This window comes from Aulonocara stuartgranti, assembly GCF_965226115.1.
Source record: "Aulonocara stuartgranti genome assembly, chromosome: 19".
Lineage (NCBI taxonomy): Eukaryota > Metazoa > Chordata > Actinopteri > Cichliformes > Cichlidae > Aulonocara > Aulonocara stuartgranti.
In genome coordinates this window covers 31416245-31443656 of record NC_138955.1, presented here as the reverse complement: position 1 = coordinate 31443656, position 27412 = coordinate 31416245, and the positions used below count along the sequence as shown (strand labels likewise).

At 39.8% G+C, this 27412-nt stretch overlaps 1 protein-coding gene across 1 annotated transcript; it reads left to right on the top strand.

Moving 5' to 3' along the window:
* The first annotated feature begins 33 nt into the window (after positions 1–33).
* dapp1 (dual adaptor of phosphotyrosine and 3-phosphoinositides) lies at positions 34–27412 on the top strand. Its single transcript, XM_082515361.1, has 9 exons — positions 34–280; positions 2505–2627; positions 3406–3539; positions 3719–3849; positions 4397–4444; positions 4657–4719; positions 12205–12290; positions 24336–24423; positions 26702–27412. Exons 1-9 carry the CDS (start codon positions 222–224, stop codon positions 26723–26725), a joined length of 756 nt encoding a protein of 251 aa, XP_082371487.1. The 5' UTR covers positions 34–221; the 3' UTR covers positions 26726–27412.

Genomic DNA, 27412 nt, shown 5'->3' with positions numbered 1-27412 from the left:
TTGGGATGTGGGTGGAACAGCAGATTCCATCTTGGATGTGCAGGTGACAAATCTGCGGCAGCTGCACGGTGTCGGAGTATCTCGTGTGCCTAATTCAGCGGTTGGTGAGCGTGTGTATTTCCTGTAGGCGTGACTGAGCTGAGCAGTTTTTACTTCTCTATTTGGCCGCTCCACTAGTTAGACCAACACCGAACTAAGGCTAACTGAAATCTGCTGGAGAGATGAGTTCTTTCAGTGATGCATCTTTCGAGGACTTGAGTGACGAGTTAGCGAGTCTTGGGTAAGGCCAGGTTAGGAATTATAAACACCTTTCACCTGTTGGAAAACATTAAGCTGCTAAAAGCGATACTTTACGCGATTCTTCACCAGCGCGCACCAATTTGATGAGCAGGATAAAAAGCAAGACCATAGCTTTATACCACTGTTGTTACACGGTAAAGTCCTTTTACAAAGAGCTAACTCGTTTATCTTTAGACCATATATTGTGACATGTTTCATCGTCTCTGTCTTGTGCTGTGTATTTAGGAATGACAGGATGTGCTTCTTAAATCAGTGTTTTGTGAAACAGTGTGAAACTGAAATCTACAAGAATTGTAACTTACTAACATAAATGATTATCATATAACGTTTTCTAAAAGCAAAAATTAAACAGCTGAGTTCCGTGTTAACAGGTTGTTACGTAAGTTATGTGTACACTTCTAATTTACTTTGCACGAGGGGAATATTGTCAGTTGTAACATGCCGAAAACAAGTTCCAGTACCGACTCACTGTGCAGCCTATTAACACTTCGCTCAGCTATAAATTCTCTCCGTGTAATGTTTTGTGGAGTTTTCTGTTGTGTTCTGGTCCCTCCTGCACATATCAGACCCACTCAGGACAAAATTTGCAATTCCAAAAGAAGCGCCATGGCGCGTTTCAGAGATGTCGAGGACTGCCCGTTCCGCTCCTTAAAGCAGTTTGTTTGTTTGTTTGTTTGTTTGTTTGTTTGTTTGTTTGATTGTTTGATTTACGGAAGTCGGGTGCCGACAAAATCGCTTCGATTTAAAGCCGCACAGAACAAAACTGCGCCCGAAACTCAACTCCGAAAACACGCAGCTGGTATTTAACGGTTACGATCATACTGGCCTAATAACTTGTGACTCTATCATACCGATGGTATGTTCTAACGTTGTTGATACTTTGTTTTTTTTGAGGAAGGACAAATATAATGTTAAACCACAGGATGCTGCACACATGGTGACTGAACTTTTAGTGTGCTTATATATTTCACGAATTGTTAGAGAAGCTTTCTGTAAACGCAACAAATTCCAAATCCACAATCCTCAGGATGTATCCACAGACTGCTCTGACAAACGAGGTCTTACTATAAATGCACTGAATAAAGTCAGCATGGAGTTTCTGGAACAGTCGTATATGATACCTCAATAACGCTGCAAACATCCATCCATCCATTCTCTTCCACTTATCCTTGTCAGGGAGGCAGATGGCTACCATAGAGAAACAGACATTCACTTAAACGCCCTTTAACATTTAACCACACTATCACACATCTTTAGACTGTGGGAGGAAGCCAGAATACCCAGAGAGAACATGCAAACTCCACACAGAAAGGCTCCGGCCAGATGGTGCATTTAAACTCAGGACTGCCACTCTGCAAACAAGAAATAGAAAAACTTAATGTTCAGTGTGGAATTTAAACGGATAATTCTGCAGCTGGTTTTAAAATATGATCAGAACCTTTTGAATCTAGCGGTTTTTCTTGAACTGTTGCCTTCAGTGATATTTTTAAACAGTCCCAGCAACTTTTAATGCAAATTAAGAACTTTCACATCCTTTTACCAGTTCCCTTTATATTTCCATACAGTCTGAGGTTCACAGTACTGCAGAGATGACCTTGAATCATAACATAAGCCTGTTCTTTCACGTAATTTTGCACAACAGTGTAAAAAGCATACAGGTTCTGCATATGAGACAGAAGTCCCAGCAGTACACTTTCCTTATAAAAGTCAGCATTTTCATTCAGACCTGGTCTTCAGGAAAAACATTAGATGAAGCCCACGGCAGATTATTTAAATCTGCATTTTTTAGACCAGGATTAATTCCAGCTTCACTCTCTGTTAAAGTCGTTGTCCAAAATCGTCACATTTTAACACTCACCAATGTCGCTTATGGTTGTGAAATGGAGAAATAACATTGCTGTACAGTGTTGTATGTAAAAGTTTCAGCATGTAACACTGAGCAAGCAGCTTTAGGTGCCAAATAAGTTTTTCCAAGTCTTTGTAAATTGAGCACAAGCTCAGATGATTACTGTGATTTGTCCATGCTGTTGTATAAAGACTGCTGTTGTTTCTGTTGAAATATTAGAAATCAATTTGACACTGTAGCTAAAAGATGGGCCGTGTGTCAAAATGTAGATAAAAATTAGACCTTTCATATCATTTATCTAACAATGGTTTTATTAGATTTTAAAAATAAAAAAAATCATATTACTATTGCCTTGAAGGTGGTACCACTATGACCTGTCTCGCCATGCTGCAGAGGCCCTTCTCTTGTCCAATGGGACGGATGGAAGTTACCTCCTGAGAAACAGTAATGAGGGATCAGACTGCTTCGCCCTGTCCGTTAGGTGAGTGAACGAGGGAAGTGCACCATGGGTTTGGAACCGTAACAGTGACAAAACAATGATGTCACAACAGATGCAGAGTTATCTTACCTGATTATAGCTTTATTTTTTACTTTTAGTTAAATTCGCCTTGCTCCCCATGTCTTGTCTTGCACAGTTTGGTTTCTCACTGGTGTGTTTAGTAATAACAGAGTCACCAGATCCCCTTAATGTCGAGGTTAAAGGTTTAAGTTTTTCATTGCAGTTTTCACCAAGTATTCTAGTATTAGTCACACAAAGCGTGTGTGTGGACGGGTATTAACATCTTCATGGGGACCAAAAATTGGTAGTTTACTGTACTTGTGGGGACAAACAGCCCCCATGGAGACCAAAATCCAGGTCACCACGAGTTTGAAGGCATTTCTGAGACTCAAAATGTGGTTTTAGTGTCAGGGTTACAATTAGGTTATGGTTAGATTTAGAGTAAGGGTCAGGGTTAGGCATTCATTTTTGATGGTTAGGGTTAGGGTAAGCGGCTAAGGAAAGCATTATGTCAATGAGATGTCCCCACAAGGATATAAATACACACACATGTGTGTGGGGAGAAAGACAGAGAGGTGATAGTGAACCACCTAGAAACACTTTGTTAAAAGCAAGTATGTGAATCTTAACAATGATGAAGAAAGGAAACACGTACTTGCTAAATTTTGAAGCTAAATATCTGCAGGTCTGTGGTTAGTGTACTTCTACTTGTGAATGACTTTTAAAGTGAAACATTTATGCTGTTTGTCATTTGACATAGGGCAAAGGATTCAGTGAAGCATTTTCAGGTGACACGAAATAGCAATGGCTATGTGTTTGGTTTTAATGAGTTTCCAACCCTTCAAGACTTTGTCAACCACTTTGCTAACCAACCTCTGCTGGGCAGCGACACAGGTATGCAGACCATGATCTTCATCAAAAAACGTAATGCTAGCTATGATGCACACATAAAGACTGCATTAAAACACACCCAAGAAGTATACTGACAAACAGGAATGTACGTCCATCTTTATTTCTTCCGTGTTTTAAAGTCGGCTTGCCGGGCATATAACCAACCTTTGTCTCTTAACCAGGAACCCTCATTGTTTTGAAGAGTCCGTATCCATGGCGTGTGGAGGAGCCATCTATTTATGAATCTGTGCGAGTTCACACTGCCATACAGACAGGACGCACAGAAAATGATCTGGTAGCAAATGCACCTTCGGTACGACAACCATTGCAAACACCCATGTAGTCTCATGTGAGCAACATCTGACGAATTTCGTGGGAAGGGCTCTTTTTCGTCATAAATACAAGCTCGCAGCTCTCACATGTTTAAATATTAAGTAGTGTGCTCTGATGATGCCTAAACAATTCGTAAAGTCTTTTTTTATTATGGAGACTTTTTTGTGCTCAAATGATCAGGCTTTGCAGTTGTGATAAGCACGTTTGGATTCAACTAGCAACAACTGCAATAAGTTCAGATTTCTCCCTCAGTCTTTATGTACGGACAATGATTATCTGACCACAGCAACTTTTGGTGTGATAAACCTTTTTTATTTTCTAGGTGACCTATTACTCTGTATTGTACGTCACATTACTCTAAATAAAATCTAAATATGTTGCATTATTCGTAATGGGTATTCACACAAGTTATTTTAACTTAAAGATTATATAGCCAAGACTTATTCACAGTATGCAGCTTAAACTGGAATAAACCACAGTTATTCTTGAAATGTTTACAATTTAAAATGTATTTTCTATTTTTTCAGCTGGGGACAAAGGAAGGCTTCCTGGTGAAGCAAGGGGCAATTGTGAAGGTAACAGCAGTTGACATGCAAGAACAGTTACTTAACTGATTCTCATCACAAATACTTAGGAAATCTGTTTGTGTTTCGTTGCAGACAGAAATCTTATGTAAATGTGTGAAACAAGAATAATTCAGAAACATGGCTTCAGAGTTTGACATGAAGTAACATTGAAGTAATTGATTTGATTTTGATTTTATATATGCTGTCAATCTTTTCTGCAGAACTGGAAGCAAAGGTGGTTCACGCTCAACAGATATGAACTTAAATACTTCAAAGACAAAATGGTAAGTCTGCTCAGCTCAGTGGTGCAGTGGCTAGCACTGCCATCTTTCAGAAAGCTTATGTTTCCTCTCATAGTCCAAAGATGTACATCTTATTGGTGTATCTTCTCACTGATTCCAAACTGGTTCTGGTGTAAACTCAAAAGACACGACGTTGTAGCCTCAACACAAGCTTTTCATTTCCACACCACATTTTCCCGCACACGCACACAAACCACAATTCACCGCAGGCTACCGCACTCTCGCGATATAACAGAAAACAACAAGTTAACAATCTCTCTCTTTCTTGTAAAATAAAGATATAAACATACAGGTTTAAAACATATGTGTATCTGTCTATCTATCTATCTATCTATCTATCTATCTATCTATCTATCTATCTATCTATCTATCTATCTATCTATCTATCTATCTATCTATCTATCTATCTATCTATCTATCTATCTATCTATATATACAAAAAACAAAAACTTGTCAACATTGATGAACATTCAAGAAATTCAGATGTGCTTCACTTTAACTGAAGCATACTATAACTACACAAAATAAATAACAGTGCATTTTAATGCAAAAAAACAAAGGATCACAGTATCCAGAGTCTAGTGCTTGTAGAAGGATTAAAGGTGAAACTCCCTTTTTTGTCAGACAATCAGCAAGTTGAGATTTGGAATCTGACCAACAAACCAACAAATTCAGACGGGTTTGTCTGATTTCTAGCCCCAGTCTCTTCTCTGTAACCTGCTTAGTGGACTTGAGTGCATCAAACAAGGAATGATTGTCAGTCACACAGATCAACAGAACAGCATTCAGACCAGTGTTACCAGTTGTAAGCTCAGAAAAATGTGCTGCCAGGAAGACTGCACTGTCTATTCCATCTGACATGGCAAGAGTTTCTCCTGCCAGTGTACTTCTGACCACACACCTGATTTTCTTAGCCTGCCAAAAGAGAGGACAAAACTTTCCCCCTTTACCCATAAGGACGATTAATGCCCCTCCTTGAGTACAGCCATCAGGAAGGTTACCAAAAGAAGCATCACTGAAAACAACCAATGCCAAATCCTCACTGTTACCCAAGTGCTGAAACTTAAGAGTTACTTTCTCTGCCTTAGGTTTACAGAAACCTTTGTTCACTTGAATGGACTGCACAGTTACATCTTTAATATTAGATGCCAGGCTGCATGTGTCAAACATCACATCTGGCCTCGTTTGTTTGGTAACCCACAAAATCTGTCCTATTTTGACCTGAATTGCTCCCGTTCTGTTTCGCTTAAAGAAGCCTCCCTCTCCCTCTTCTCGTTTGGCTCTCGGCGAAGGCGGTCACACTTTTCTCCTCTCTTCTCCCTTATCTTCCCCGCTTAGCTTCTTATGTCCTTGTCTTGTCTCGTGTTTTTACTTTTCCCTGGAACAGTCTCTCACTGTCGTTCTTTAAAACCTAAAAGAGAATTATGGATTTGATTAACTGGTCTCTGAATGCTATTGACACCCTTTTCTCAACGAGAAGTCTGGGCTCGGGAGAGCCCGAGTGCCCTGGAGGGACTTTCCCTGCCGGATACACGATGGACGGGTGGCAGAAATGGAGGATCGTGTGCCTGGCGGGACTGTCGATCGAGGACGCTGAAGATATCGACCTATTCGAAACCCTGATAACAGGGTTCTTGCTGATCGGAGCTGGCTTGGCCCTGACTTATTGGAGAATTAAGAGAGCGGAACCAGCTGTTCAAACCCCCACAAGACTGTCCGCTGGGATTGAAACGATGGGACGAGGCGCGACTTCTCAGAATGGGCTCACTGAGTGCAGCATGGATAAGATCTTGGAGAAGCTTACGGCTGCTGTGAATACTCAGAATAACCTCTGAGCGAATGACAAGACCACGGAGCGCAAGTTTGATCACATCATGGAGAAGCTCGCGGCTCTCCAACGGGAGATTGAGAGACCAGTGTCGGACTGTTAAGAACAGCTTTGAAATTCCCATGAGTTGTTCGCACTAAAGAAAAACCACCATCATAATGTGCAGAGGAGTTTTGTTGTTTCCTGTTCTCATACTGTCCTCCCAGGAGCCCAGCATGAGTAGAGGTCTCTTTTTTTCCTCTTGTACTTTCCCATTGTAGTGTATATTTCAGTGTTTTTCTGTAACGCTACCGACCTTTATCCCCATGTGATGTCTGTGTTGTGTGTGTAAGGTCGGGGGGGTGTCCCATTTCACTGCAGGGCAACCTGCATGTGGCGAATAAAGCCTTGATTGATTGATTGATTGATTGATTTACAGCCTGTGCTGCTTGTAACTGAACCGGTTGTATGTTGTCAATGTAAAGTTGGTTACGTTACGTCATTAACTGTACAAATGTCCATACCAACATTAAAAAGAAGCTGTCATGTTCTTCACGCCCCAATAGGAAGGTAGATTTCAGTACAGGAATGACATGAGTTGCAGAGTGACTTGAACTAGCCCAAAGGAAATGATCAACATGACATGCAAGCACTCCTGTGATCTCAGATTGTTCCTTTTGCCAATAAAACACCTCGGGATCAACCTGTGATATTTTACCACCAGTGCTGAGCATAATGTCTTTGACCTTATTGTACCAATGAAGTGAAGCATCTGCAAGTCCATATACACACCTTTTAAATTTCCATAGAACATTGTCCTTGTCAGCCTTAGATGGGGGCAAAGATAAATGTCTCTTGACAGCTCCATTCCCTGCAAAAAGGCAGATTTAATGTCCATTGAATTCACTTTCCACTTGTTTTGACATATCACAGCTAGCACCAGTCTGAGGGACTCAGATGCACATGTTGGACAGTCTTTTTGTAGTTCCTGAGTATTAACTTCTTCAAACCCGCATGCCACAAGTCGGGCCTTTGGGACAACACCATTAGTAGTTTCTTTGAGTGTACAGACCCATCTAGTAGACACACATTTTTGATCCTGGTCTTTCACTTCATCAAATACACCATTACTTTGCCAGTTCTAAATCTCCTGTTTGGCAGCATCAAAGGAGATGTTTTTGTTATGAGTACATCTGCATCTCTGGTTTCAGGTTCAGTGCAAAGACCATCAACAAGTGACATGTCTACAGCTTTCTTTTCACCTTAACTACCATCAAGCTCAAGATATTGCACATTATACCCGTTTTTGTATTGCCCTTTGGCTTTCCCTGCTCTGCCTAATACTCTGGCTGTATGTTGAACGCTGTCGTCTGTGCTAGTAAGTGATCAAGTGACGTGATCAGCTGTCCTGCTCTTAACTTTACATCTGCAGAGGAGACAGGATCAGTGTATGTAGAAGGCTGTGTCACAGACATGTTACTGTAGTGTTAGTTTCTCTGTCACTAGTGATGTCTTCTTCCTTACTCTGTTCACCATCGGGTGCTTCTGTCTCATCATTTTCAACTGAGTCTTTGTTGTCAGTGTCAGCATCAGTAGTACTCTGCAGTATTTGTTTATCTCCACTCTCTGTATCCACTTTACCCAACCTTGACTGCTGTACTCTTACAAGAGTCCCACCATGTCTTACCAATACAACAGCTCCATCCTGCCCAATAATTACACCTGGACCCTTCCACTCTGTACAGTCGACTCATTTGTAGTATACTGTATCTCCTGCCTTATATTTGTCATCTGTTGGCCTAAGTTGCTTGGGTAGTGCCCCCCTGATCCTTTCTGAATACTCTGCCTCAGTAAATGCTTTCCTGGAAGCATGTAATGCTGATAAATGTTCAGCTACTCCTGCACTTACAGTTGTGCCCTCTAAGGCAGGTGGTTTTTCCATCAACACAGAAGGGAGGTTGGGGTTTTGGCCAAACACAAGTTGATGTGGACTATAACCATGTAGATTAAGCATACTGTTTTTAGCCATAAGTGCCCAGTCTAGCGCAGTGTGCCAGTCACATCTTCGTTCCTTTTTTATGTAGATCCATCGCTACTGTCTCATTATACTCAGAAGCCAAGGGCAGACCAACAGCAGACCTCGGCTTGGTTTTGCAGCCATACTGACTGCTCGACAATCTGGTCTCTCATTTCCATTTGTCAAAACTCTTCAGCTTCTTTCCGCTATACAGTGACTCTGTGAAATTACAACCTTTGAAGGTCCATTCAAGGAAGTTCACCCTCCAGCAAAAAATCCTGACATGAAAACATGTGTCCTCTTTCTAGTTTCACTCCTGCCTGCTCTGATATCAGCCCTCAGGCCAGGCAAGCCTCTTGACACTCGGGCACCTAAGAGTAGGCACAATCAGGAATCATTTTGAAGAACTTGAGTGTGAATGAGCAGGTTACTAACATAACCAATAATCACTACAATGTTAGACATTAGTCCTACATGACCTTCCTCCAAGTCTTTGACGATGCATGACTCTCATGTCATGACCCTACTCCCCACTCATCCTGTGCACCACCCTGATCTGTGGAGCTTGGGCCTTTTGGGCCTTAGTGGTGTGAAGAATGGGGCATGTGTGGCCCCACCACTGTGGGGCCCTCGTAGGGTAGCCTACAGTGTGTACATTGTCAGCCTGTCTCCATTTAATGTGGGCACACACACTATGGGCTAGTGTTGCAACAACTTACTGAGCATTTAAAATATTTGATTATGAAAGATTCTTGACACAAATTCTTTGCTTTGCTGCTTGGTTTAAGGCATGGCTCTATTCTTACCATGGAAACACGAGTGTTTCACCTACATTTGCCACAAAAACAAACCATTTATTATAAACGTATTTAGGAGCAGCCTGTGAATAACAAGCTTGACAACATTAAGCACACACAGCCTCCAGTTTAAAGGATGATAGAGTCTCCGGTGGCGTATCCTCAAGCACCTCACCCAATACCTCTAAGAAGGCCGGGTACTCACAGACGACAGTCACGACCCGTTCCCCAACCGAAACGCGCATGGAACAAACCCTCTTGTCGACCAGAAAAACTCCAATGTAAGGGCAGCAAGCCACAGGGGACGCCCAGATATCCACCCCAGCCCACTGCCTTACACCAAGGGCAACTCCAGAGTGGAACAGAGTCCAATCCCTCCCCAGAAGACTGGTTCCAGAGTCCAAGCTGTGCATTGAGTTGTGCATGACTATATCACCACCTCTCAACCTCACGCACTATCTCAGGCCACTTCTCTTAACTAAACGTCACCTCTTTCAGAGAAGTCATGTTTCATGTCCCAGTTCCCACCACCCACCACACATTGCACCCAACCCCTACGATGCCACCTGTGGGTGGTGGGCCTACAGGAGGACCCCATATCTCTGGGGAAAAAAAGTTAATTATTCAGAAGCATGGACCTATATATTGATAAGAAATACATTAAAATATGTTAATAACATAAAAATCATCTGGAAAAAAAGGCTTGAGCAGTTTCTTTCCGAGCTCCTCAGACTACAATGACCTGAGTGACTGAGAACTTTCACAGACGTATTCATAGGGGGAATTCAAAATATGAAGGTGGAGTGTTGGTAAAACGGCTGGTTATTGAGTCAACCAAGTGATTTCTCATAGATGTTTAACAGAAAGTGGTGTCTGAGCCTGCACCTGGTCAACTTGTCTGTTTTTTTAATGCTTTTTTTTGTTGACTGGTCAGAGTTGCCATCCTTATGAAATAAAGACAACAATTTTTCCACACTCCACCTTTTCTACATTACAAATGTTGGCCAAGATGGTTAGCAAGAGGAAATTTGTCTGTTAGAATGATAAATCACAGAAACTCTTTTACTTGCTAATGCCTGCTGTGTAGTGAAAGCAGCGCCAGCACCAACTTACTTCGCACACTGGTCTCCCTTCAGTTAATAGTGAAAGACCAGAGGTTTATCCACAATTTGTTTCTCACAAACCACCAGTGAAAAACTACTGGCCTCTCACTCATGCCCAGCTGAAGTCATTATCAGCGGGAGACAGAGACTACCATGAATTGGAATCAGAATCAGAATCAGAATACTTTATTAATCCCGAAGGAAATTAGGGAGACGGCTACATGCACAGTTTGTCACGATCTGCGATGGCAGACCGCGTGGAGTGGAGATCAGTGGACCCAATTGCAGACAAACGAAATATGGAAACGGAAATAGATTATAACAAGAAGTGTGGCCGAAAACTAAACTAGTCACAAAAACCTAAACTGGTAAAACTAAATACATGAAAACCAGGAACACTAGGAAATACATGAACACTTGAGATAAGGGAAGGTTAACAGATGATGACATGAACAGAAGGAGACTTACATACATATATGGGTAACGAAATAAGTAGAAACACACGGGGAACACAGCTGACACAAATGAACATGACGCCACACGGGAAGCAAAACTAAACACGCCGAACACGGAACATGGGTTTGACAAAATCCACTTTAAATGCTCTACTCTAGAACCTTACCTGGCTAAAATCTAAGACAACTGAATGGAAGTGAAGAACCTGTTCTCCTCTTCAGTTTGCCCTATCATAAACTCATCATATTCTGTGTTATGATTTATTTTTATTGTGTTTGACAAGGTTTGTGGCCTTGCTGCATGTGTCACAAAACGCATCTTCACTGTTTACATGACTCCGCTTACGATCAGCCAACATTGTCAACTGAATGAGCTGTGACACATTTCGTATGGACACATGAACAATAACCATATGACTGTTCCCACCACTAACACATGACCCTACGCTGTGTTCACTGCATCATTCCATGTTTGGCACTGATCACCACCTGCACTCATGTATATATCTTTCTACGTAGCACTCATAATTCTTATTCTCATGTATATATCTCATGTATATCTCATGCACATATCTTTCTTTCTACATAGCACTTTAATTCTTATTGTCTGCACTGAAGCACCGCAGCAATTTCCTAATGTTGTAAACCTCAACATCTGGCAATAAACCCCATTCTGATTCTGATTCTGATTCTGGTATATCCCTATGACAGGCGGAAGAAGAAGTAGTTCCTACAAATTGTTTATACTATTCCAAAAATATAGTTACTGTACTTTCTACCATGTTCCTGGTAATGATAAAGTCCAGTTTTCCCCAAGTAACTAAAATATTGATATTTTAATATGAGACTATTCTAGAACACAGATATCTTGTACTGGAGGAATTGATATTTCAGTACTGAGCTGCACACAACTAAAAAATATTAGTGATATAAAGAATACACAAGCTGCCCGACACCTAGCAATGCAGGCAGATGAGCATATACACATCTTCTTTATTGAACTTACACATTAAAACATAAAAAGCAGTAACAAAATGTAAACAAACACAGTAACCTGTATTACTGATGTAATGTAACATAGAAAGCTGTTTCGATGTACAGAAAATCCGGAGCTGGAATGAGTGCCAGAGGACATAGCTAGACTTTTACTGGAAGAGCTAAAAATAAATAGCAGCTGCAGTTAAAAATTGTCCTACAAAAATAAGGCTTTGCTACATTTATGTCAGGGAAGGTGTTTTTTACCTGTTTATGTGCACAGTAAGTATGTAGAATCATTTTTCTGTTGCAGTGTGAGGAGCCCATTCGAACCTTAGATCTGAGGTCCTGCTCTGCAGTCCAGTTTGACTACTCTCAGGATAAAGTCAACTGTTTTTGGTAAGTGACCCAACAACAGATTTGAGGAACGTGCCTAACTAGAATAAAGAGAAAGTGATCATTTACTTTAAGGTGGATATTGGAAAGTTAACTGAAACACAACACAGCGTTTTGTAGATGTGGCCAACACATGAACTTTCACTGCCTTACCTCTCAGCCTGATTTGGTATAATTTTACCAAATTATTAACTTGAATTTTTGTCACAACCCACACTCATATTCAGATATTGTTATTAATAATCATAATTAATAATCATTTTGGAGGATTTACAAGCTTTGAACTTTGGTTAAAATCTGGAACCCAAAATAAAAATATAACATTAGGAAAATATGGAGAAATCTCTGTATGGAAGGTACAAGGCAAAGTAGAAATTGCTGGCTAGGCTCAGTAACACTCGGAGCCACCACAAGTTAAAAAGTTGATTTAAGAGATACTGAGCCAAAATGGAAAGCACAAATTGTACCTGTGACAGTGAAAACTATTGCATGGTTATTTAAAAAAAAAAAAAGGGGGGGGGGGGTCTAATGTGTTTTAGCAAAATGTCAAAATAACTTCTAAAGAATATTTAGCAGGCAAGAGTCCTAAATCTGTCCATCTACAGTTGAGAACACTCAGTTTATAAATAGGTATTATAAGGTTATAAAGAGGATCCTAGTTAAAAATGACTTCTCACAGAAGTATACGACGCCAAAGTTTTGAAATCCATGTTTGGATGCAGAGTGTGTTTCTGAGATGTTTGGGGCCAAATATTATAGCTTCAGTTTTCCATGATTTTCTTCATATTTTATTACCAAGCAGTCAGATTTGCTCGTAATTTCTGTGAATGGTTTTGAGGAGTAGTTCTCCAGGCTTTCTGGAGGTCTTTCAATGTTTTTGTTTGTCATTGGCTGCCATTTCAGTCATTTTCAGTCAGATCATTCTCAGGTGAATGTGTTTTTCTTCTTTTGTTTAACCACTTATCATGGACCTATCAATCACTCAAGCAAAAGGCAACTAATTCAACTAAGTCAATGGGTGAACCAGTGTCCATAAAAGACAACAAAGAACCAGTTTTAAATCTCAAAGACCTTCAAGGAATTTGAAGCTTGTCACAGCAACACCTCATGTGTTTCTGTTTTTTTCAGTTGAATCTGTGAAAAATGCCAAATACAACATAGTTTGACAGTATCAAATAATATTTTTGCATAAACAATATCCAAAGACTCTATTGGCCTACATTTTAACATATGTTGGCATGGTGTGCAATAAAACAAGAAACTGGACAAGTGGGAGACAGTAGATCTAAAAACAACAAAAAACCCTGCAGCGGATGGTGTCATAGTCCTGGGTTTGATTAAAATCATTAAGATAGGTTGACTTGTGTTCTTGTGCTGTATTAGTTTTCTGTATTAGTTCATCTGGAGCTCTGTTTTCCTAGTGCCTCTGATTTTTCATTATTTATATTCCTAGCTTTTGATTTCTTGTATTTATTATGTGTGTCTACCCTTTTGTGTCAAGTCTGTCCTGGTCTCTTCTCAGTGTTTTGTTATCTTTTTATGTCTGCATAGCTGTCTACGTGCAAACTAATACATTTGAGTCAACATCCATCTTCAGCCCTCCCTTGCACAGTTTCTCCACATAATGAGCAATATGCATGTCATGACCGTGTGAATGGAGTTGTTTACTCTGACCCTGAATCCTCCCTTATTTATGCTGAAATCCCGTCTTTAACCTCCTAAGACCAGAACTCTTTCATGGCATGCATTTTTAATTTCTCTTTGCCATTTGGGCTGATTGGGACCAGATGAATGTAAAATTGTTTTTTTTACCTGATTTTTGTTTCTGAGAAAAATTAGATCCGCATATGATGACATTTGCTTTAAATTTTGATAGAAGAGAGGCAGTACAATGTCCTCATAAATGGATATCAGGCCCTTGTAGAGCAAAATTTTGTATTTTGGTCTAGACAACCCGAAATGTGATGTCCACATATGTGGACGCCAGGTCCTAGGAGGTTAAGTGATGACGTGGTGAACCCTGCTTCGGGGTCCAAACTACTCTGCGTTTAATAAGGCTGTTGGATTTTGTTTTTTTTTAACATGTTTTAATGCTTTGTATCTTGTTCTAATTAATGCGAACAAGCCCCTAAAAACAGCCAGTGATCACTGTCGGCTTCTCTCAGTTTTTATTACTGCTATTGATTTTAAAGCTCAGTTTTTAAAACAATACGATGTAACTACAGCCCAGCCCATGCAGCTATGTATTAATGACTAACCTTCAGAGATGGGCAGTAACGCATTACTTGTAACGCGTTACTGTAATCTGATTACTTTTTCAAGTAACGAGTAAAGTAAGGGATTACTATTGCAAAATCGGTAATTAGATTACCGTTACTTTCCCGTAGGAACGCTGCGTTACTGCGTTACTAAAACCGTGATTTTTTTGCGAGAATGTCTCATGACAGTGACGTAAGCGAGTGCGCCGTTAGTGACAACAGCTGTGTGCAGATCAACAATGGATCACATATCGATTGTGGGAGAGAGTATGAGCGTGCAGCGTTTAAAGCGTGGAAGTACTGACCTTACTTTGAGTTTGATTCCATAAAAAGTGACAAAAACATTAGTGTCCGCTGTGCGTGGGAAGAAAACTTTTTACAGCGAAAAAACCCCTAAACTTCCAAGCAAGCACCGAGTAGCTACGACGTAATGGGAAACTCACAGAGAAACTCGCGGATTCTTCCACTGACCGCGGCACACCTGCACCAGGGTAAACCTCCGCCTACCCCACTCCTGCTTTACAGGTGAAAATAGATCCAACAGGACCGCTGAGTCTTTGACTTTATTTATTTTCTGCTGTGTTTTACTTGCATCTATTTGAAAGACTGAGTGTAAACACAAAAAATATTTTATTTTATGAGCTGGAATGTGCAGAAAATAGGTTTAAATAAGATAAGATAAGATAAGATAGAACTTTATTAATCCCTCGGGTGGGTTCCTCTGGGAAATTCGACTTCCAAAAAGCACAGCAACGACCGAAGTTACAGTTACAGAATTGTTATATATATATATACACACACACACACACACACACACACACACACACACACACACACACACACACACACATATATAAATACAGAGACAAATATAAATAAAATATACAAAGGGGATAAATAGAATAAATAGGAATAAAAAATAAAAATACAAGTGAATTGCACATTTCAAGTATTGAGTCTATTGCACTGTTGACTATTTACAAAAAGTATTGCACAAGGTATTGTACAGTGAGGTGCAGAGGCACTACAGCTTAGTTGTTCCCCCCTCCTTTGTCCTCCTGTTTCCCCTCCCTCTCCCCTCCAGAGAGGAGTTAAACAGTCTGATGGCGTGTGGGACAAAGGAGTTTTTAAGTCTGTTAGTTCTTGTCTTGGGGAGAAGCAACCTGTCACTGAACAGACTCTTCTGGTTGTTAATGGCCGTGTGCAGAGGATGCCCAGCATTGTTCATAATGTCCAGCAGTTTCTTTAGTGTCCTTTTCTCTGCCACTGTCACCAGAGTGTCCAGCTTCATGCCGACCACAGCGCCAGCCTTCCTGATCAGTTTCTCCAGCCTGGATGAGTCCCTCTTTGCTGTGCTGCTCCCCCAGCACACCACAGCATAGAAAAGTACTCCAGCAACCACCGACTGGTAAAACATCCTCAGGAGCTTCCTGCAGATGTTAAAAGACCTCAGCCTCCTGAGGAAGTACAGTCGGCTTTGGGCTTTTTTATACAGGTGCTCTGTGTTTCATGACCAGTCCAGTTTATTGTCCACCCACAGCCCGAGGTACTTGTACTTGTTGACCACCTCCACCTCCTCCCCCTCTATCTGAACCGGCAGTGGACCTTCTCTGGACCTCCCGAAGTCCACAACCAGTTCCTTAGTCTTTGAGGTGTTGAGTTGCAGGTGATTTGTGTGACTCCATGCGACAAAGTTCCTCACCAGACTTCTGTACTCCTCTTCCTGATCATCCCAGATACACCCCATGATGGCTGTGTCATCTGCAAACTTCTGAATGTGGCATAATTCAGAGTTGTAGCAGAAGTCAGAGGTGTACAGGGTGAAGAGAAGAGGGGACAGCACAGTTCCCTGTGGTGCTCCTGTGCTGCTGACCACAGTGTCAGACGTGATGTCCTTCAGCCTGACGTACTGTGGTCTGTCGGTGAGGTAGTTGGAGATCCAAGCCACCAGGCAGGGGTCCACCTCCATCCTGTTCAGTTTTTCCTGAAGCATACAGGGCCGGATGGTATTAAAGGCACTGGAAAAGTCAAGAAACAGTATCCTGACCGTGCCTTTTCCCCCATCCAGGTGTGAGTGGGCTCTGTGTAGGAGGTACAGGATGGCATCCTCCACTCCGACACCCGCCTTGTATGCAAACTGTAGTGGGTCCTGGGCATGTTGTACCTGTGGTCGGAGGAAGTTGAGGAAGAGCCGCTCTAGAGTCTTCATAAGATGTGACGTCAGTGCCACCGGTCGGAAGTCATTCAGCTCATTGGGCCGGTTCCTTTTAGGGACCGGGACGATGCAGGATGTCTTCCATAGGGCGGGCACTCTCCCCAGTCGCAGACTGAGGTTGAAGACTCGTTGTAGCGGCTCCCCAAGTTCAGCAGCACACGCCTTAAGCATCCTAGGACACACCTTGTCTGGGCCTGCTGCCTTTCTGGGGCGAAGCTTCCTCAGTTGCCTCCTGACCTGATCCACTGTGACACTGGGACACTGGGAAATGTTAAACTCATTTATTCCAGTCAGAGAATGTTGCATATAATTACATTTTTGCTTGATGCATAAAGTTAAAAGATTAAAACTAATAAAACAAGTTAAAAAAAAGAGACTTTTCCCTTTGATTACATTTTGTATGATGGATTATGCAGAAAAAGTAGAATTGGGCTGAAAGATCTATCGCTTTATCACCTGTTCAGGTTGTAAATCGTGTTTTTAAAAAGTAACTAAGTAACTAAGTAATTAATTACTTTTGAAAATAAGTAATCAGTAAAGTAACGGGATTACTTTTTTGGGGAAGTAATCAGTAATTAGTTACTGATTACTTTCCTCAAGTAACTTGACCAACACTGCTAACCTTGTGTTGTGGATGGATTATCTCAGAATCAGAATCAGAAAGACTTTATTTATCCCCAAGGGGCAATTAACATACAACAGAGCAGCATGGTTTTAAAGATAAGGACAGGGCATAAACAGGCAGTAAGAGTGAGATAATAAACACACAGAATATACATTATATACACAGTTTCAAAACTGCACAGTTTTAAAATTAAAGTGACTGAAAGATGAATAAATAACTGTAAGTGAGTAAAAGTGAGTAAAGTGTCGGCAGTATAAAAAGAGTGTAGTTTATGTTTCTGGTGTGGGAAATGGTCTTATCGGCTGGAGTTAAAAAGCAGAGTGGGGAGAAGGTCATGAGGCTTCCCAGGAAGGGATAGTAAAAAGTCATCATGATGGCTGTGCTGACTCCAAAGGAGTTGAGTTTCGTAAGGAGGTATAGCCGTTGGTGGCACCTCCTGAGAATCTCCTCTGTGTTGGCAGAGAATTTCAGGAGGTTGTCAAAGATGGTTCCCAGGTATTTGTACTCCTCAACTCCCTCCACTGGCTTCCCGTGGATGATGGTGGTAACTGAAGCAGCCAGATCCCTCTGCTTACTGGAGAAGGTCACCACCATCTCTTTGGTTTTGCTCACGTTCAGTTCAAGTTTGGAGCTGTCACACCACTCTACAAACTCCTGCAGAGTGGGCCTGCTGGTGTTGGCCAGTAGGGTAAAGTGTCTTGCCCAACGACCAGGACAGAGAGAGCAGGGGGATTGAATCGGCAACCTTCCGGTTACAGATGAGCTTCCCAATCCCCTGAGCCACAGTCGCCCCCCACTTCATTTATGTTGGAAGTGATAGCAGAGCTGTACGTTTTAATTTTTCAGAAATCTCTCAGTCAGAACATGCTATATCATGCTTAGGTGGAAACTAGCGAGCTAACTTCTAACTCTGTTAAATGTAATAAATCCTGTTTTCATGGATGCCTGGATGTTAAACTTACTTGTTACACCTGGTAAAGCAGCAACGCTGATCATTTTATTACAGATGAAAGAATTTATACAGTTTTTAACTCTCAGTGATGCTGCAGTGTTCGTTTGACTTTGGGACCTGAAGCGGTGTTTGGACCTAGACATGGCTAATAACGTCAGACTTAAAGACCGGCCAGGTCTAGGCTGCTGGGGGATTCCCATGATGCACTGAGTGTTTCTTCTTCACTCACCTTTCTTACTCACTATGTGTTTGTACACCACTCTGCATTTAATCATTAGTTATTATTTATCTCTGGCTCTCTTCCACTGCATGTCTTATTTCTGTCTTTGGCCCCTCAACCCCAAACCAGTTACAGCAGATGGCCCCGCCCCTCCCTGAGCCTGGTTCTGCCACCTGTTTCCACTTGTTAAAAGGGAGTTTTTTTTAAAAGGAAGAATGTCTTAATACATTAACAAAAGCAAGGTTGCAGTATGATAATTTATGCACCAATAGAGCAGAAGCAGCTATGGCCAGAACTAGATATCACTACTATGAATTTGGAAACAAAACAAGTAAATTACTGGCCTGGGAAATTAAGAAAGAAACATCGGAGAAATTTATACGGACAATTCTAACGGAAGATGATAAACTTTTTGATGAATCAGTACTCATAAATGCAGAGTTTAAACGGTTTTATGAAGATCTGTATAAATCTGAGCAAGGGGTCGATGGTACTGCTGCAAAAAGATTCATAGATGGAATAACCCTTCCTAAATTACATAATGAGGACAAAGAACTGCTTGATGTAGATATAACGGAGATGGAGGTTCTTCGAGCCCTCAAGTGTTTACAAAATAATAAGACCCCTGGACCAGATGGATTCTCAGCTGATTACTATAAGGCCTTTTCTAATAAATTATTGACACCACTTACAAATATGATTAAAGAAGCCTTAGAAAATAACAAATTACCAGAATCACTGGAAAATGCAACAATTACATTATTGCCAAAGCCGGGCAAGGACAAACAGAGATGTGACTCTTATAGACCACTTAGCCTTTTAAACGCAGATTATAAAATATTATCTAAAATAATTGCACATAGATTGGAGGACATTATGCCTAAGATAATAAATGCCGATCAAACAGGCTTCATTAAAAACAGACAGGGAGCAGATAATGTGCGGCGCCTGCTCCACATATTGAATGCTGCTCAAAAAAATCAAGAACCATTGCTAATAATTTCCATGGACGCTAATAAAGCATTTGACAGGATTGAACCAAACTTTCTATTTCAGACAATGGAAGCCATGGGCTTCGGAGAAAAGATCACCCGCTATGTTAGGATACTATTTAACGCCCCCAAAGCCAATATTATAACAAATAATGTGCTTTCTGACACTTTCTCCCTAACCAGAGGCTGTAGACAAGGCTGTCCAAGTTCTCCCTTGCTCTTTGCGATTGCGATCGAGCCACTAGCAGTGGCCATTCGTACTAATGTTGCTATATCTGGAATCAAATTCGGTACAAGTGAACATAAACTTTCCCTATATGCAGATGACCTCCTACTATATATAACGGACCCTCTCAAGTCAATTCCCTCATTAATGAATTGTCTTAAAGAATATAGTGCGGCTTCAGGATACAAGTTAAATTATACCAAAAGTGAGATTATGTCATTAAATATACAAGATAATCGTGTTAGAGCTCTTACAGATCCACTACAGTGGTGTAATAATGGATTTACATATTTGGGCATACAAATTGGTAAATCTGAGGATAAAATATTCAAACTAAATTATATTAAACTGTTGGAGCAAACTAAACTTAATACACAGAGATGGATGGATTTTCCATTATCCCTCATAGGGAGAATTAATGTTGTTAAAATGAACATTTTGCCTAAGTTTACCTATTTATTTCAGTGTCTCCCTATAAATGTTCCTAAAAGTTTCTTCAAAGAATTAAATAAACTTATAACCTCCTTCATATGGCAAAAGAAAAACCCAAGAGTTAAACTCTCCTCATTACAGGCCCCTTATTCAAGGGGAGGACTCAACCTACCAAACTTTAGGAATTATTATCTGGCCTCCCAATACCGATCAATTTTGATCTGGTTATATGCAGAGAGGAGTGAGGTTCGATGGGTTCCAATAGAACAATATGAGGTGAATCCCATATCATTAAAAGACGTCCCATTTCTAGGTACGAAAAAATGTTTATCTAAGCTCACAAATAACTCGATAATATTAAACACCTTCCGTGCCTGGCAGGAATCCCACTCACTTCTAAAAATAAATATTTCTTTTCTTAGAAGGACACCCCTATGGGGCAATCCTGATCTCTCACATCATATTTCCGACTCCATATTGCGGGGATGGAAGGATAGAAATATTCGAACTGTTGCCGATCTATACAATAATGATACATTTATTGACTTCCAACAACTAAAGGAAAAATTTAAACTTCCAGACCAAATTTTTTTTAAATTTCTACAAATAAGAGACTGGATCAAAGAAAAAACCAAAGGAACATTCCCTGAGATTCCTAAAGAAAGTCCTTTTGAAACGCATCTTTGCACCAAACCATGGAAGTCAATAAAAGGAATAGCATCTTCAATATACACTATTATTAATGAAATATTACCTGACTGCAACAAAACGTCTCTGAAAAGAAAATGGGAGGCAGATCTGGGCTATGTTTATGAAGAGGTAGAATGGTACCATCTAATGGAACAGGCACAGACCATGTTAATTTCTACAAATCATAGACAAATGCAATTTAATATATTCCACAGGACATATTATACACCTTACAGATTACATAAAATTGATATTAATTACTCTCCCAAATGTTTGAGATGTAAGGTGATAGATGGTGATCTCCTTCATATGCTGTGGAATTGCCCAGTAATAGAGGAGTTCTGGAGACGGACTACTGAAATAATTTCAAGGGTAATTGGGATCCAAGTCGAAATGGACCCAAAACTATGGATTTTAGGTGATATAGATTCCATAAATGTGGATTACCACAAGAAATATTTTATTTTACTTGCGAGTACTGCAGTTAAAAAATGTATTCTGACACATTGGAAATCTGAAAATTCTCCAACACTAAGATATTGGATTAATGAGTTAGCATCCTATACTGTACACCTGAGAAGATTTCGCATAGTGTAAAAGGGAAATACCGAACCTTTAAAAAAATTTGGGGACCATTTCTTTCAGTATTACCGTCTTTGGACTTGACAGAATATAGAGATGACGTAAATTCCTCTGGGTTTACCCTGAATTGATCCTCGGTTAGGCCCTTCTGATCAGAATTCTTGAATGTTGTGCTGATTCTTGTGTATAGACGGGTGTAAATATGGGCTGTTTGGATACACGAATGTGATGAAGTTGAGAGCCATACAGGGGTAAAGGGGTGGGGGGATGGTGGGAGGGGTTCACACGATATGTTTTTCTTTTTTTCTTTTTTTTTTTCTTCCTTTTTTAAAAATTATTATTATTATTTTTTATTTATTTATTTATTTATTTATTTATTTTGTTTTGTTTTAAATTTCTGTAATTATCAATACTGTTACTATTATAATTATTATTTTTATTATTATTATTAATACGCCCGTATTTTCTGTGCTCGGTCCTCAGATGGTTGAGGCTATGTTTGAAAGATAAAGATACTAGAGTGTGTTCCTGAGAATTTTTTATTTTTTTTTGGTCATAATGGCCAGTCAAGCTTTGGCTAGTTGATGATACCTACTCTGTCCCATAACTGTGAATGTCTTTTATTGTTTGTTTCTGTTTGTTTGTTGTTTGTTTTCAATTTAAAAAATGAAAATAAAAACTTAAAAAAAAAAGAAAAAAGAAAAAAAAGGGAGTTTTTCTTCCCACTATTGCCAAATCGCTTAGAATGTAAAGTTCCTTGAAGCAGCTGTTGTTGTGATTTGGCACTACACAAATAAAACTGAATTGAACTGAATTGTAGTTTCTGTTAATCCTTCACTCCTTTTATTGGTTCCTTATTGTTTTGTTCTTTATCCCCTCAGCTCTTTTTTTTTTAGTTACAGATAACCTTAGTTCCCTTTTCTGTCCCTATTCTTTATTAGGTTCCCATCTCTGGGTCAGATATTTTCATGTTTATGTTACTTCCCATGTTTTTTGGGGTGGTTTTTGACACTTGTGTTTTGTTTTTAGTTATACTTCGTCTCTCTCATCCACCATTATTAGTTTCAGCTGTGTTTGTTCCCCCTTCCTTCATTATCTTGTGTGTATTTAAAACCTCGATCTCCTTGTCTTCTTTGTCACGATTAACAGCTTGTTCGCTGTTGTTTCCTGTTGTCTGCTGTTTGTGATGCTGTTGCACAGTAAATCATAGGATTTGAGAACTTTTTTTCCCCTAAAAATCACAACAGTAGCAATTCTAGTAACTGAAATTGGACTTGATGCATTTGAAGTTGTGGAAGTAAGAGTGGCCCAGGGAGAGAGCGATTTTGCAGCGGCCAATGAAAACATAGGCCAGTTTGAGGAGACAGCGCTCCCAAGGTGGTATATATAATGAGAACTTCCAGACAGGTTTTTAACAACTCTTAAGATTGCACAGCACTGAAGCTGAATGCTGGCAACAAGAATTGCTGAGAGGAGAATAGACTGCAGGCCTCACAGAATGCAATGCAGGAACTTTTACTCCAGCTATTACACAGGAGAGCTTCACGGTTTGGGATTGTGATGGGGTCGAAAGATAATGCTTCCTGAAATCAAAATGATTGAAGTTATGCATAAGCTTCATTTGTTGTCTGTTATGGTCGTACTGACAGTGTGCATGTGAGAATGGATGACTCATGACTGCAGAACAAATCAGCCTATCGGGACAAATAAAGTAACCTGAACATTACAAGCCAAATTTTATGATGGATATGAAAAAAATTACAAATTTGTTGCAAAGTGCTCAGCAGCTGTGAGACCTCTCTGTTTTCCCCCTGCAAAACTTTGTTTGCCACAAAGGCCATTGTGGAAAAATAATTGGGCAAGCCAACAGCACATCTTTGGTCCATTAATTTGACCATTTTCCTGAAACATTTGTTGCATTAATTTGTTTAGTAGACACACTTCTTTGGCTGAATGGAATGCGATCATTTCAGTGTACCTTTTGAAGCTGGATAGTTACACAGGTTGCAATAATGATGCACTGTAACTTTAAAAATCCAGATCCAAATATGTGGCTTGTGCTGCTCCAGCTCTAGCAAAAAATAAACAAACAACAACAAAAAAAAACTACAAGACTCATAGAGCACAACCCTGAACCTTAACTTTTACTTGACTTTACTTTTACTTTTCACCAAAATTAAATCAGCTGGAACTGTTATTCGTATCGACCACCACACAAAATTGAACATATCTTGAAAACTGTGGATGCTAGTCCTGCAAACAGACACAGCTGAGTACATACTCCCTTCAGGGGGAGAATAGCAGCACCAATCACACTTAAAATAAGCACGTTACAAGTTTTAAGCTGCAACTGTATCGCTACACATTTTTATACCTTCAGCAGGCCTGCTTGTTTGTAACGTTACACTGACTTGCACTGCTGTTGTTGGGTTGCATTGTGAATGAATGTATTTACATTTGGTGTGGCTGTAGCTCAGGTGGGGGAGCAGGTCAGCTACCAACTGGAAGGTTGGTGGTTCAATCCTCTTCCAGTTTGGTGTATGAATGCTAGATAGTAAGCGCTTAACAGCTTAGAAAAAGTGCATGTGTGAATGAATTAGTTATATGAAGTGCCTGGTCTTTTACTTCATCCTAGTTCATCCATTGTAGTAAATCTGGCCCTACAGGTCTTTTTTACTGTAAGATAGTGAGTCAGTCAGTTGAATGGGACCCCTCAACAGACAGAAGAAGATGGATGGATGTTTTTTCTTACATGTACATGCACAAACACACACACACACACACACACGTACACAGTCACAAACGTCAGAATACAGGATGTTGTAAAACTCATCCTTCTGCTCTCTGTGTCCACAGTCTCGTGTTTCCAGATCGAACATTTTACCTTTGCGCTAAGACGGGTGTGGAGGCAGATGAGTGGATCAAGATGTTGAGGTGGAAACTGGTGAGTTTGTCCAAACTGGATGTTTTACATGAAGGAATGTTTTTGTCATCAACTAAAATAATTAAAATCAAACATTTTCTGAAAATGGGATATTGCAGTAGAAGGTTCAACATGTTGAGGGAACATTAATATTTATAAGGCTTAGGTCACGGCTCAGTGGAATTGGCTCTGAAGGAGGATTTGTACTTTAAGCGGTACCAGCATTGTGTGAAGTGTTGTAATAGCTTGTGTAACATTAGGCCACTTCCTTATTACTGACAAACTCAACATTTCTTCAACTCCAAGTTATTTAAATAGCCTTGAGACGATTGCACAGTGATCTGTTAAATGCAAGAAAGGGTTTTTATACCAGACAAAAAATAAGGAACAATCCTGGTACTACTAGTATTACTAGAAAATACCTTAACTATATCTCTCTCATCATAAAGAAGAGCATTACAGCCAGTTACCAGTGAATGTTTTTCAAACGGTTCAAGCACTGTGGTTGCAAAATTCCCCTGAAGCAGTGTACCAGTGACAGACTAATCTGTCTTAGTTGCACAACCCAGGCTTCAAAACCTGGTGAAAAGCCGTTGTTTCCTTTTCTATTTTTCATATTGGTCCATTTAACAGAGCCAACAAACACTGATAATTACTGTTATATTGCTGTTGTTGCCTCACTGTTTGGGAGAATTTACTGCTACTGCTGTTTTGTTCATAATGTATTCACTATTTGTGGACATTTGTGTGTAGTGTCAGTGTTGGTAAGTTGATTATCCCCTTTTGTCATGGTTGTTTTAATTATGACAAAATATATTAAACCACACTTTGAATATATACTCTTAACTGACTATTTATAAAATACTATGAAAGTTCCATACATGTAGAGATGCAGGGTGTATCTGCATATATATTAAAAAGGAGACAACTATTCATAACGTAACATGAGTTCAGAGGGGGAAAGTATTTCTGGAGTGTTTGCCGGAGCGTACAGTCATATGAAAAGAAAGTTATGTAAGACGCTATGTGGTCCTTTGAAAAATGAAGAATACTCTTATTATTTCAGAGTATTGCTGCTAACGGTGGTTCAATAAGCTACTGAATCACATGGTCTTTTACACAGGACTCTACACAATCCTGTGAAAACGTTTTTCACAACATACTGGAAAGTTTAAACAAGTGGTAAGATTTTATAATATTGACACGCTGTTAAGCATAAGTAAGAGATTATTAAGTACTAAGTCTATCCTTTGAAAAGCTCCTTGGTACGTAATTTATAAATACAGATATAAAAGTTGATTCTTGATTAGAATCGTTTATAACTTGTTCATGGTATTGTTTAGAAGTAATTAACAAACAATTTAGATGTACATTGATACAGTGGGTTAAATAAGCACGTCACCAACTTTCAAAATAAACATATTTCTAAAGGTGCTTTTGACATGACATTCTCACCAGATGTCAGTAATAACCAATCCATTCCACACATGCAAAAAAATCAACCATAGATATCCACAAATCAAATTATGTGTAATATTTAGAAAACATCACAGGGAAACATTGAGCACATTTACTGAAATATATTTAATACTTTGGACAAAAGCCTTTGTGAGTGATGAAAGCTTCAACATGTCTTCAGTATGGAGTCATATGCATTGAGTGCATTGCTTATTGTTTTCTTTGATTCCAATTCTTTCTGTAGCTCTCCTTGTTCTTGGACAACTTTTCTGATCATTCTTTTCACTTCTCTGACTGAAATCTTGTGGGAGCCCCTGGTCATGGTCAGTTTATGGCGAAATTCTATCTATCTATCTATCTATCTATCTATCTATCTATCTATCTATCTATCTATCTATCTATCTATCTATCTATCTATCTATCTATCTATCTGCCCGCCCGCCCGCCCGCCCGCCCTTGGTACTTGCAAACCGTACTCAGCACAGATGTCCCTGTACACTATGCTGGCTGCTTGGTTATGGCATTCGATTTATGCCGTGCCTGCTAGCACCTTGCACCCTGCTGTTATGTGCAGAATTGTCTCCTGAGCATTTTACACAGCCTAAACATAAACATTTATAAATTACATACTGAGGAGTAATGTTTTTTAAACAATGAATTAAGCACTTACTGATACTGTACTAATGCTTAATCCCTTAATAGTTTGTCATTATTATACAGTGTTGGGTATAAAGTGTTAGCCAACAAGCTAAATTTGTAGGTAATCTTAAAATGAATAAACTTATCATTTAATGTTTCAAATTTTTGTGTCTTTTTAGTTTCATTTTGATTTTTTTTTCAGTCCCAGATAAGAAAAGGCAGATGATGGCTGTCACTGGAGAAACAAGATGGAAGGAAGACCAACCTGCACTGAAGGACTGAGATCAACAGGATGCACAATAATGAACAACAGGACAAAGAGAAGGAAAACAATCACTGAGCTAATTTAAATTACAATTTGAATTGAATTAGCTAACCTGGATAGCAAGGTGTATCTATAGATTGTATGGGTTAATCACATACAGACCAATACCTGCTGATGGGTAACGCTAAAGAAAATAATAGAATTTCACTCAGATAACTGAATCTTGGAAGCTGTGTTTTCCATATCAGCAGTGTGGCTGTTCTCCACTGACATCTACCATCAACAAGTCATTTTCACCCACAGGACTGCCACTCAGAATATGTTCTCTTTTTATGATCATTATCTGTAATTCGTACAGACAGATGTGAGAAAAACTCCCAGTAGATCAGTAGTTTCTGAAATACTTTGACCAGTCTGTGTGGCACCATCATCCATACCACTTTCAGAGACACTTTAACCATTTTATTCCTTATTCTGATTGAACTCAGCTTGAACGTCAGCAGGTTGCTTTGATCGTGTCTGCATGTCTGAATGCATTGAGTTGCTGTCATGTGATTGACATTTGTGTTAACAAGCAATTTAACTGGTGTACCTAATTTGTTTAGTACAATAATTTAATACGATATATTAAAACCACTTGAAAAGCCA